The sequence below is a fragment of the Chelonia mydas genome, chromosome 2 (genome assembly GCF_015237465.2).
Source record: "Chelonia mydas isolate rCheMyd1 chromosome 2, rCheMyd1.pri.v2, whole genome shotgun sequence".
NCBI classification, from domain to species: Eukaryota; Metazoa; Chordata; order Testudines; family Cheloniidae; genus Chelonia; species Chelonia mydas.
The window spans coordinates 213,242,820-213,255,755 of record NC_057850.1 but is presented as its reverse complement, the minus strand read 5'-3'; the positions used below and the strand labels follow the sequence as shown (position 1 = coordinate 213,255,755).

General features: G+C 39.2%; 1 protein-coding gene across 6 annotated transcripts in view; it reads left to right on the top strand.

Moving 5' to 3' along the window:
- The window catches only part of C1GALT1 (core 1 synthase, glycoprotein-N-acetylgalactosamine 3-beta-galactosyltransferase 1), a 31,056-nt gene extending 20,819 nt beyond the window's left edge, over window positions 1-10,237 (top strand). For 4 of the 6 annotated variants that reach the window (XM_043541157.1, XM_037890623.2, XM_043541159.1 and 1 more), the window contains exons 3-4: window positions 932-1,599; window positions 9,061-10,237. In XM_043541157.1, the coding sequence (XP_043397092.1) occupies window positions 932-1,599; window positions 9,061-9,264 (872 nt within the window). In that variant the 3' untranslated portion in view covers window positions 9,265-10,237. Of the gene's footprint in view, window positions 1-931; window positions 1,600-1,950; window positions 1,996-6,097; window positions 6,228-9,060 lie in introns of those variants that run through there. The other 2 variants (XM_043541161.1, XM_043541160.1) reach the window with 2 other exon arrangements.
- Window positions 10,238-12,936: the final 2,699 nt, after the last annotated feature.

Here is a 12,936-nt window from a genome sequence, read left to right as displayed (position 1 = left end):
TAAATAGGTGTAGACTTTTCTCTGATTAAGTTGTCAGTGTATCTGGAAATGAAGAGTATTTCAGACACAGCAATGATGATTTTTATCGGAGTATTGCAGAATCTATTTCTTGTCTCCTTACAGTAAATAAAGATTTAATTTGTTTTCTGGTGACAAGTTGCCTTTTCTGTCTGTCTTGCTGCTTTTAACTTGAAAACCAGTTTCAGTAGTTGGTGACAGTTATTTTAAAATAAGTTTGTAATTATTAACATTTAGGTATTAAAACTAAACATTTAAAAAATCTAATTTGTTCTTCACCATTGATATTTTTTTACTTAGCACGGACTGTTTAAAAAAATAAAATATAAAAAATTTGAAGCCAGTCTTTTTTATTTTATTTTTTTAGTCAATTTTTTAAAGTTTTCATTTGCTTCATAAGTCTACCAGAGAATTTTTAAATAAATTTGAGTTGAATATTTTTAAATTCATGTAAGATTTTGTAAAACTATGTTTGGTTTTTTTGAGAGAAGATCTTAATAGTATCCATTTTACTTCTCTTGTAAAACTAAGTAGGAATAAGTATTTGAAAATTAATTTACATTTTTTCATTCTTGAATTTAACTTTGGTCTTGCAGACCGAAGAAAATGCGAAGACAAATGTTGGTCACCAAATTTCAGGTAATATAAATTGGACTGTACATGGCTTGTCTTGTATTAAATATGACAGAAAAAAGTTGTCCAAAACAGAAGTCTCATCTGATGCGCATCTATACTGGACTTCTTCCCATTCATCTCTTTGCACTTCCTTAATGGCTAACAAAACTTATTTTTTTCTTACACATTGCTGAATCATTTCTATTGTACTCTTCCATTGGTGTTACTACTTAGCAAACACACTAATGTATCATGGAATTTCTTTCCTCCTCTTTTTCTCTCTCCTCCCCCCCTTTAGATGAGAACAAAAATATTGCAGAAGGACTGTATCAGAAGGTGAAAATACTTTGTTGGGTGATGACTGGGCCTCAGAATCTAGAGAAAAAAGCCAAGCATGTTAAGGCTACTTGGGCCCAACGTTGCAATAAAATACTATTTATGAGCTCTGAGGAGAATAAAGACTTTCCAGCTGTGGGACTAGAAACCAAAGAAGGCAGGGACCAACTGTACTGGAAAACTATTAAAGCCTTCCAGTATGTACATGACCATTATTTTGACGATGCTGATTGGTTTATGAAAGCAGATGATGACACGTATGTTATACTGGACAACTTGAGATGGCTTCTTTCAAAATACAATCCCGAACAACCAATATACTTTGGAAGAAGGTTTAAGCCTTATGTGAAACAGGGCTACATGAGTGGAGGAGCAGGATATGTACTGAGCAAAGAAGCTCTAAGGAGATTTGTTAATGCATTTAAAACCAACAAATGTTCTCATAGCTCTTCTATCGAAGACCTAGCACTCGGAAAATGCATGGAGAATATTAATGTAGAAGCTGGAGATTCAAGGGACACAAGTGGTAAAGAAACTTTTCATCCCTTTGTGCCAGAACATCACTTAATCAGAGGTTATCTACCTAGAACATTTTGGTACTGGAATTATAATTATTATCCTGCAATAGAGGTAAGTTTGTTTTTTTGTTTTTTTTGTTTTTTTTTTGAAAGGCTGTGTTCATTATATGAACATTTCTGAAGTTATATTTTTATATATACAGTGATTATAGCCTATTTAACTGTTCATTATTAAAATGTTCTGGGAAAATAAAATGATTTTGTTGTGAGTGCTTGAGTCAGATTTAAAGGTGGAATCATTATATATTCCATTTATAAATTAAAACTTGAAAGCAAGTGCCTTGTGTACTATGAGAATAAGTTAATCTGAAATTACTTTCACTATTCTCATGTCGTAAAAGATGGACTAGATGCTCCAGTAGGTCTCTTCTATCTAACTCTTGTGCTGTATAGTTTATCACAGGATGTTGGCGGCTACTTGTTTCCTGTTGCTAAATCACATTAAAAGGCAGCTAAAATACATAAATATTTTCTAATGTTACCTTTCCATGTCGTCAATTACTGTAGTTGCAACTGGGTGGTTATGCAATCGTGAATGGGAGGGAATATGTGGTCCATGAGAAAATTGAAGGTATGGTCCATGCTGGTTTGAGAATCCCTACAAAGAATTGCCTTTTGTAATCTTAGAGGATACTACTTGCCTGTCAAAGTTGAGGGGAACATGAGAAGTTTGCAGTGAGTGTAAGTGGTGGAACTTAGCTTTTTAGCACCTCTTCTTTTTAAATTGCAATAACCGATTTTTTGTTAAAGTCAAATTCTACCAGTTTAAAGCTGAATGTGAGGTTCTTAATGTTGACCTGATTTACAGAGAAATGGAGACCTGTATATCTCATTCTAATCAATGAGAGATATAGTTCTTGAAAGTAATGATAGCTGCAGGTACTCATATCTCAGAAAATCTGGTTTGCATATAATCTCTGTAATAGCCTTATTAACAACCTAAAGATCAGGAACATAGGACTGAAAAGGACCTCCTGGTCACTGAGTCCAGTACCATGCTATCACAGGCAACCCATTATATAATCCTGTTCATAAATTTATCAAGTTCCATCTTAAAATATTAGTTGTTTTTTTGTAAATTGAATAGCTGTGGTAACTTTATCTGTAAATGGAGTGGGAATTACACTAACACTGGGTGCTTTTGAAACTGTTCCTCTTGGAGTCAGTGGTGAAACTCCCATTTCATTTGGGAGCAGAATTAGGCTAATATTGAATACTTTTGAAATCCCACCTGCCACGTAATACCACCAAACCATTCTTGGTGTATACAAATGTAGCATGGCTGTGATAATAAAGTGATAAAATGTGCCATTTAGTAAATGGAAAAAAATCTTCTGTCCCACTTTTAAGAGGCTATCTTGATAGCACTTTTAGTGTAATCTAATAGGACAGTAAAAAATAGATGATTAAGATGAGAGGCAAAAAAATGACACTGGAACTTGCATTGTCCTGTCTTATTCCCAGAAGCAAATATTTAAAAAAGAGATAGTGGGTATGTTGTTCAAAGCTCAGTACAGTACTGTGGGCTCAGCTGATTTAGTCCTCATCCTTGATTAAGAAGGACCCTTTGAATTATTTAAACACAGTTGCCCCCTAAACTGGTTTTGAACATGTCTAGTTGGTGTGTATAAGTCCAAATTGTGTGTCTAAGAATTGTTTAAAAAACAATATTCAAAAGACATACTTACAACTAGTTTTGATACTGTACGTATTTTATATATTTCACTAACTCCTCACTTAGTCGTCCTGGTTAACATTATTTCATTGTTACGTTGCAGATTTATTAGGGAACATGCTCGTTTAAAGTTGCGCAATGCTTCCTTATAATGTTGTTTGGCAGCCGCCTGCTTTGTCCACTGCTTGCAGGAAATGCAGCCCATTGCAGCCAGCTGGTGGGGGCTTGGAACCAGGGTGGACCGGCAGCTCCCCTGTGCGGTAGCTGCCCAGCAGGCTATCAATTGGCAGCAGTTCAGTTGTCCCTCCCCCCAGTGCCATGTGCTGCTCCTGCCCTCTGCCTTGGAGCTGTTCCCAGGAGCCGCCTCCTTGCTGTGCAGGGGGGAGGGAAAATGGGAGCTAATGTCAGGGTGTCCCCCTCCCCCTTCTCCTGCCCCCCTGCTTACCCCTTCTCCATATAGAGCAGGATGGGGACATGATAGGTCTCAGGACGGAGAGAGCTTTCTGGCCGCAGGTGCTGTCTCAACATCCTGGTATATTTAAAAAGGCAGTGTACTTAGAGTGGGATCAGTGTACTTAAAGGGGCAATGCGCATTCTCTCTCTCCCACACACAGGGTGTGTCTCTGTGTCTCTGCCATGCTGTCTCCCCTCCCTCCATTTGTGCTGCTTTGTAGAGTGTGAGGCTACATTAACAACAATGTATTAACCCTTGAGGGCTCAGCCAAATTCTAGTTCATCATTTAGCAGTAAGTCATTCCCTGGGAAATATCCCACCCTCTGATTTCACCACCTCAACCAAGTTTCACAATCATAATTGCTGTGTACAGTATTAAATTGTTTAAAACTTATACTGTGTGGGTGCACATATATATAAAAATATAGTTTTTTGTCTGGTGAAGAAATTTTCCCTTGAACCTAATCTCCCTCCCCCCCATTTACATTAAGTCTTATGGAGAAATTGGATTCGCTTAACATCGTTTCGCTTAGTTGCATTTTTCAGGAACGTAACTACAATGTTAAATGAGGAGTTATTGTACACATTAAATTTAAGTCGTCAATGGAATAGTCTCGCAGTGGAAATTGCGGAAGCAAGTTGATGGGCATGTAAAAGTTAACTTTTTTAATGTGAGTGTTTACTCCAGCTTTGGTCATCTTTAATTTTTCTATATCTGCATATTTTTAGTCCAATCTCAAGGACCTAGAGTGTTGAGGGTGTGGGAAATATCTTTACAGACGTAATCCAGGGGTTTTCAACCTTTTTTCATTTTTGAACCCCTAAATATTTTGAATGGAGGTGGGGACCCCTTTGGAAATCTTAAACATAGTCTGAGGACCACCAGGAGTCAAAAACCACTGTTGTAAGCTAATATCCTTTTTTCTGTTGATAAATTTGGAAGAGAATGTCATGCATGAAACTGCAATTAAAGGAGCATCCACTGATAACTACCAAAATAGTTCTATGTCTTTGCCAGTCCTCCTGCTGAATGTCTCATCTGGGTGTGGTAATGGATCTAGTTTCTTTCAGCTTTGTGATTACTCGTGTTCATTTCTAATGAGTAAGGCTATGATTTAATCACGGGTGTCTTTAGTAAAAGTCATGGGCTGTGATTTTTTTGTTTGACTGTGACCTGTCCATGACTTTTACTAAAAATACCCATGATTGAATCTTGGGGTTGAGTTGGGGGAGCTCCACAGGCCCATGGCAGCAACTGGTGGAGGGGGCCTCACTGCTGCTGTTTGGGCCACCTCTGGAGGGGACCCGCTGCCAGGAGCCACCGAGCTGCGTCTGCTCCCGTCGCCGCTGCTCATGCAGTCCCTGGGGCCAGCCGCATCGGCCGCTGCTCGGGTGGTCCCTGGGGCCGGCTACCAGAGCAGCAGCCGGTGCGGCTGGCCCCAGGGCCTCTCCAGCAGCAGCCGGGGTGGCTGCCTGAACAGCTGCCTGGGGCTAGCTGCTTGGGCAGCCCTGGGTTCAGCCACACTAGCTGCTGCAGAAGTGCAGGAAGTCACGGAATCCATGACTTCCCTGACCTCTGTGACAGACACGGAGCCCTACTAAAGAGTAGAACTGCTAGGTGGAAAACTTGTTTTTTGTAGGTGAGAAGTGCAAGTATTTTCAAAAGCCTTGTTCCATGTAACGTGTAATCTGTGTAATGCGTTAGACTTGAGTTGTATATCGGGGATATGGCCAGCAGCCATACCGCATCAAGTTGTTACCTCATATCTTACTAGCTAAACGATGATGGGTTTGGATAAACTTTCAAGGAACATGTAGATGCTGTAGGAAGTGGTGCTGGTGATTTAGTAAGTAGCACTCTTACTGCTTTAGCAGCGTTGAGCCAGTAAACTAGCATGCTACCTGAAGGCACTTTGGAGGTGCTATTTTCAGGATTATATATAAAACCTAGGTCCTGATTATCAATATTTTAACAATAAAACAGTGAAACTCCTAATAGTATTTTTTTTTTTTTTAAGAACTGGTTAGCATTTATAATTAAAGGTGCGGCATGATCTGTAGGAGAGACCATATGATTGGTTCTGAGGTTTAATATTAGCCCTGCCGCTGACTCTCACTAGATCTTGGGCTAATTTCTGTGGTTTGTTTTTTTTCTGCCTCCATTTCTCTATTTTGTAGAATTGGGGGCAATACTATCTGTATCTCATGAGGGAAAGCAGGACTAATTAGTTGTGTGTTTATACACCATTTTAAACAATTGTATAAGGGGAAACTTCTCACAGACACAGTGGGGAGGGAGACATCTAACTCCCTCCTGTGTTGTTGAAAATCACTAAGTGCTAAATTTTTATTAGGCTTGAACTTCTGGTTAAAAATTAGTCTTGGTAATTTTATTTTTTTTTGCTTTAAATGCTCCCTCAGTTACTGCTAAAGGACCCAGTCTTTCATGCACTCTGCGCATTGCCCTATCAAAATCAGTCGGAGTTCTGCTGGTGAATGATCTGTAAGACTGGCCTAAACTATTAGTGTTTCAGTTGCAAGTGAGTGAAAGCTGCCTGAAAAGTGCTTTGATATGAAAGGTGTCAATAAATTCTATACTTTATTTCTGTAAATCTCCATATGGAATGAACATTTTGACATATTTAGCTCCTTCTTAGTAATAACTAAAATATTTATGTAGTTGCAGCAGATTCTGAATAGATACCCTGTATGATGTATCTTTAAGTATTTACATTCCAAATCAGGGGGATGGAGAGATATAAAACACTCTTCTCTCCCCCCCCCCCCCCCCCCGACCCTTCTAGATGTAATTTCTTTAGTGCTTGGCAGTCAGTTCCCTTGTTCAAATACCTGGTCCACGCAGGTAGGAGACCAGTGATATTGTTTTTAGTCTTTTACAGTCATCTTCATGGTAACTGTGGGCTTTATTGTGGAATATAAAGGCATGACAGCCACTTAAGTTGCTGTTGTTGGAATACGGTGTAAATGTGCTAACACTCTTCAACAAATTAAAACCGATAATATTTAGGATCCAGTATTGAAGGATATTGGATAAACTGTTAGCTGCTTTCCAGGCTGAGTATTACCGTTAAAAAAAATAGAATTACTTTACCATATCAAATCCATGGTTCATCTAATCCAGTCATGTCTCCAAGGGTGGCCAATTACAGATGCTTCAGCAATGGACAATTCTGGAATAACTCCCCTACCAATAGGGAAGCTTCTTCCTAACCCCAGTATGCTCTGAAGCATGAGGGCTTACTTCACTTATAAGTTATAACTAATATAACAGAGTGTTTTGTAGCAACTGTATAAATGCTCGGTTTCAGAGTAACAGCCGTGTTAGTCTGTATTCGTAAAAAGAAAAGGAGTACTTGTGGCACCTTAGAGACTAACCAGTTTATTTGAGCATGAGCTTTCGTGAGCTACAGCTCACTTCATCGGATGCATAGCATATCGTGGAAATATGCTATTCCACGATATGCTATGCATCCGATGAAGTGAGCTGTAGCTCACGAAAGCTCATGCTCAAATAAACTGGTTAGTCTCTAAGGTGCCACAAGTACTCCTTTTCTTTTTTGTATAAATGCTGCCCTTTTTTTTGGAAGCCTACTGAGTTCCTGGCTAAAAATTGATTATTTCTTTGCCATTTTCTAATCCATAACAATGCTTTACCTTTCACTTCATGACTACTTAGTTTAGTTTATTAACTAGGCTCTTCAGAAGGACTTTGTCAAAGACTTTTTGAAAGTCCAAATAAATTATATCTACGTGTTCTCCTGTGTCCATTACTTTGACATATTTAAAGAATTTCCTGACCAGATGTCATGCTTATTTGCCTCTGTTGTATTAGGTAGGTGTACTCATAGTAGCATTGTATAGCCTAAGAGATCGTCCTGGATCAACACCCCATGGTGCTAGGTGATGTACAAGCACATATCTTTATCATTTCAACCAGTTCATCTGAAAACGAAATCTATGGGTCTCAACAATTTTAGGATCAACCCTAGCACTTTCCTAAAATAAGAATAATAAATAGATCTGAGACTTGCTATATTCCAGTCCTCTAGCACAGAAATTTGATTTTAATCAGTTTGCATATTTTTAGCAGCTTAAGCACTTCATTCTTAAATTGCTTCAAAAATCATAAATGAGTACCTTCCGTTCCTGGTGACTCATTACTATTTAATTTATCAATGTGTCCCAGAACTTTCTCTTTGACAGCTCAATTTTGGACATTGTCATCTTCTAGCTGATGATAATATCTCTTGTAGGCAGATCCCCAAAATCCACCTGGTGGTAAGGACTGATTTAAAGAAAGAATGTAGTTTCCATTGTTTGAAGAATACCTGTTTGTTTCAAACTCTAGAACCCTGACATTTAACCGTAGTGGGAGGCAGACTGTTTCTACTTCCATTCATTTGGCCTCAGTAACCATTATTGTATGCTTACATACTCAACTCCCATGCTGAGTTTAAGGATAGTAATTTCCTCACATTAGGGTCTCGTTAACTAGCTTTGATTCTTTTTTAAAATTTCTGTCAAGTTTTTAGTATCACTTTTTTTTGTGTGCACAGACTTTCCAGTGAGAGTTTGGCTAGTTTGAACTAAGGCTGGTCAAAATGTAGGATGTAATTTGTAGAAACGACAACCCACTTCTTTTCTTCAAAATTTTGAAAATTTAATTGAAATTGGGGACAAAAATTGAGCAGCTTCAGTTTAAACAGGATGGCAGAAAAATTAGAGATTTAAGAAATTTGAGGGGTTATCCATTGTTGCTCACTATTTGCATCCAAGCAGAAATCTGTCAGATACCTTGCTAGCACCAGGTCTTTAAACAAAGTACTTTAGCTGTTTTGGCTGTTTCTGGTATCTTTGTTTTAACTGCAAGGCTGGAGACTTGCAATTGAATTAGAAATATGGAAACCAAACTGAGGATGTCCTGGAGAATAGGTGAGGAAAATGGAAGGTAAGGAAAAGTGGATGTAGAGAAACCTGGGTGAAAATTCTGGGAAGCAGAGTCCACACAAATCAGTTACTGCACAACACATTAGTGAGTTTTAGAAATTACACTGTGCTCATGTACACCGGACATGCTCTTAGTCATGTTGTCACAGAAACTATCTAAAGCACATCAAGCATTCTTGAAAGATGTTGTTTTCCATTTGGGGATGATGATCAAGCAAAATAGTATACCAGGGTCTGAGTACTCTATTCCTGCAAAATTTAGGCTTTGCAGTGTGAATTATTGATAAAAGTGAATTGTTTGATAAAGTGAAGCCAAATATGTATTATTTACACTGTAGAGAGAATTATTTTTAACATTTTATGCACATTTTGAAATGTCCTCTGAGTCTTTTTTGTTTGTTTTTCCCCATTTTTAGGGTCCTGGATGCTGCTCTGATCTTGCAGTTTCATTCCACTATGTTGATTCCATAACTATGTATCAGTTGGAATACTTGATTTATCATCTCCGACCATATGGTTACCTATACAGGTACAATCCTGATTCACTCAAGAATCTAGAAAAGCAAATGACAAGCAAAGCAGAGGATAATGATGCAAAAGCTAAAGCAGAAAGCTCCTGAAACTGAATCAGACTTCTACTCAATATGTGGAACAGTGCACTGACAGAAGTATCATGGAGTGAAAAGCAGCTACATCTAGCTCAGACAGGACTCTGGAATTGCTAGTAGTAATTCTTTTTGAATTTTAAAAGCTCTGTGTTGGTCTTCCTCTGTGACTGCAAACTACAGGTTTTGTTGTGCAGTTCTTATACATGGGGATAGTGGGACTTTTCACATGTTAGGACTGCAGAATCAGGTCCTAAAGCTTTTACGTGATCTGTGAAATCTGAGGTGGCTTTTTTTACAAATTCTTCATGTTTATATTATTGTATTAAAACAAATGGATGGTGGTGAGGTTCAAGCACGATTATACAGTATTTTCTAGTCATTTTTGTTTTTGCCCCCTTTCCCCTTCCCATTATTTTGGATAAGTACTAGTGTTAGAAATCTTGGGCTACATTGGTCCATCACTTTGAGATGGTGATGATACTGGAGAAATTTGATGTGAAGTAACTGGGCTGAAAAGAGGGAAATAAGTCTTCAAAACCTCTCCTGCCTTAAAGACAGACTTCAAACTATTTGGTGTAATTCGTAATACTGTGCCTGTTTAATGTTGAAATCTGAAGTACTTCCCAAATGAAATGAATTTGTTACTCTTTGCCTCATCATAAACTTCTCCCAAGATACTATTTGTTCTACAAAACAGACACCCAGTTGGCTTGCTCTAATTGGTGAAAAGCCCAGGAACAGCAAGACTATACATCTTGGAGTATGTTGAAGATGTGTGAAAACTTGCATACCTGCCCACTCTGCCTCTTGGTGTGTACTCCTTGCTTGAATGGGCACAAAATTCATCCAAAAGCTTTTTGATGTACATATGATAGAAATAAACCCCTTACAAGTGCAATTTCCTCCCCTTGTATTCATTCTGTAAGCCAAAAAATGCGTGTGATATAACACCACAGTCATACAATAAAGACTTGTTAGACAGCAAGGCTTTTATGCACTAGCGTACAGTAATTTCCAGATTCACCCAGTGTTACTATTAGTTTATTTCTATTTAATTTACACATTGCTTTACTGTAGGTTTTTTGGGGGGCCGGTGGGGAGGAGGAGTGTTCTTTGTTTATGGAAGTGATTTGGCACCCAAAAAGGTACCATTTTAAATCACAATGTAGATTCTCTTACTGTGATTTTTTGAATGTTCCCTACAAATTCCATTTTATTTGGTTGTACTATGTAGTTCCACTTCTGAGGGTTTTGTCTGGTTTATAGTGTCTTTTTTCTGTGTCTTCAGTTTAAGATTTTCATGTGTCCTTTTAAATTCTCTTTATTGTCTGTCTTGTGAATGTGTTGTACAGTTATTCAGGTAAGCCAACCTGAATGCAAGGACGCTTTCAAAAAGTGCATTTATTTCGTCCACTATGTGACTACGGGGAGTAGCTCTATGTCTAATTAGCTAAAAAGGATCCACGGGTTATCTGTGAGATGGACTGATTATCAATATATTAAAATACAATCAGAGGTTAAACCAACTATAGATTTTTTGCTCTTGTGATCAATAGAGTATATACATCATTTGCCCAGTTTTATGTTCTGCCTAGCTTGACACATTGGCTGTCTTCGGTCCTCAATTTCACAAAAGCTTCTTTATCACTTTTCTGTTGTTGCTGGTTTTCATCTTCATCATATAGGTGAGTTTGGCCAAAACCTTACTTCCCTTAGCCAGTATTTTGATGAGGTCATATTATTGGTTGTAAATGGCCTTACTAAAATGGTTACCACTGTTCTCTTGAGGATGTTGCTAGGAGATTTTGGGAGACTCTGGAGTAGTATGTCTGACTTTAGTGTCTCTCAAACATTATTTGCCAACAAACATCATGACTGACTTATCTATTTTCTTCTGTTCTGCCTTGTGACATGATGCCAATAACCACAGTATTTCATGAATGTGAAGTAAACATAGCCACTTTTGCTGCTCCTCCGTGTCTGAACACAGGATTATTTATATTTCCTAGTACCACTGATGTTGCCATATAGAGATTTTTTTAGTTATTTCATATTTAAATCTAAATATTTCATAATGAATATTTTTCACTAGCAGGATTGCCTCACACATAGGCTGGAAGGGGTAGGAGCTTTAATGTGTGCTGTGAATTGACCTATAGAATTCTTTAAAATTTGAACCTATTGGGTGATTGAAAAGCTGTGCTTTTTATCGGAGATTATGCTGATGCTGGTCCAAAGGAGAATATTTATCATTTGTTTCAGCTGAACTGTAGAAGGTGATTAAGTTTAGCAAGGTATTCCCATGTGAGAGTCACTCATTTAAACTAACATTAGGTCATATATGAGATACAGCAACTAGGATTGCTAAATCAATATGCTAAAAGCACTGACAGCTACAGTGATTAATATATTGTTCAGATTCTTGGCTAAACCATTTTATTAACAGCTGATGGCATTTAATCTAAATTTAACAAGTTGATGGTTTTGATTTAAAATTCTGTATACTCAGCCAATGTAAAAGACGTACTGAATTGCAAATCTATAGTTCCCCACTACCATTCTCTTCTCCTTCAAGGTCACCCATTGACCTGTAACAAAAAAGGAACTTCTCAGTTGTGGTGTAGGCAGCCAATGTTTTAGTGAATTGGGTGGGCTGTGTCTTGAGAAATGCAAATCCCCTTCTCCAGTAAAGTGTTAGCAAGGATACTTCAGAAAGCATTTAGTACAGGGGTGGGCAACATCCCGGGGGCCACATCCGGCCCTCAAACTCCTGCTGGGGAGCAGGGTCCAGGGCTTGCCCCGCTCCGTGCGTGCCATGGCTCCCGGAAGCAGTAACATGTCCCGTCTCCAGCTCATACGCATAGGGGCAGCCAGGGGGCTCCACATGCTGCCCCTGCCCCAAATGCCACCCGTACAGCTTCCATTGGCCGGGAACCGCAGCCAATGGGAGTGGCAGGAGTGGTGCCTGCAGATGGGGCAGCACGCAGAGCTGCCTGGCTGCGTCTCCAGGTAGGAGCCGGAGGGGGGACATTCCGCTGCTGCCGGGAGCTGATTGAGGTAAGTGCCACCCGAAGACTGCACCCCTGACCCCCTGCTGCACCCCAACTCCCTGCCCCAGCCCTGATCCCCCTCCTGCCCTCTGAACCCCTCAGTCCCAGCCCAGAGCACCCTCCTGCACCCCCAACCTCTTATCCCCAGAGCCTGCACCCCACATCTGGAGCCCTCACTCCCTGCCCCAGTCCGGAGCCCCCTCCCATACTCTGAACTCCTCATTTCTTGCCTCACCCCAGAGCCCTCAACCTTTTCCCACACCCCAATTTCGTGAGGATTCATGACCTGCCATACAATTTCCATACCCAGATGTGGCCCTCAGGCCAAAAAGTTTGCCCACCTCTGAATTTAGTATCTGGCTAAGAAGGCTTCTGTTTCCACACTCCACCACATATACCCAGAAAGGAGAACAGAAAGTTTTGCCTTTCAGTATCACTGATTGAGAAGTATTGACTTGACTTTATTAATTTTTCTAAAACTATTGTGTTTTTTCTGTCAAATTCCAGTATCATTATGGAAACAAAATGAATGATATGTAGGGATTATTAACTTGTTTTTTACTTTGGTAGCCATTTTACCAGATAGCTTTCCAAACTTGGCTACCTAATAAACATTTATGATTGCTTTTATCAG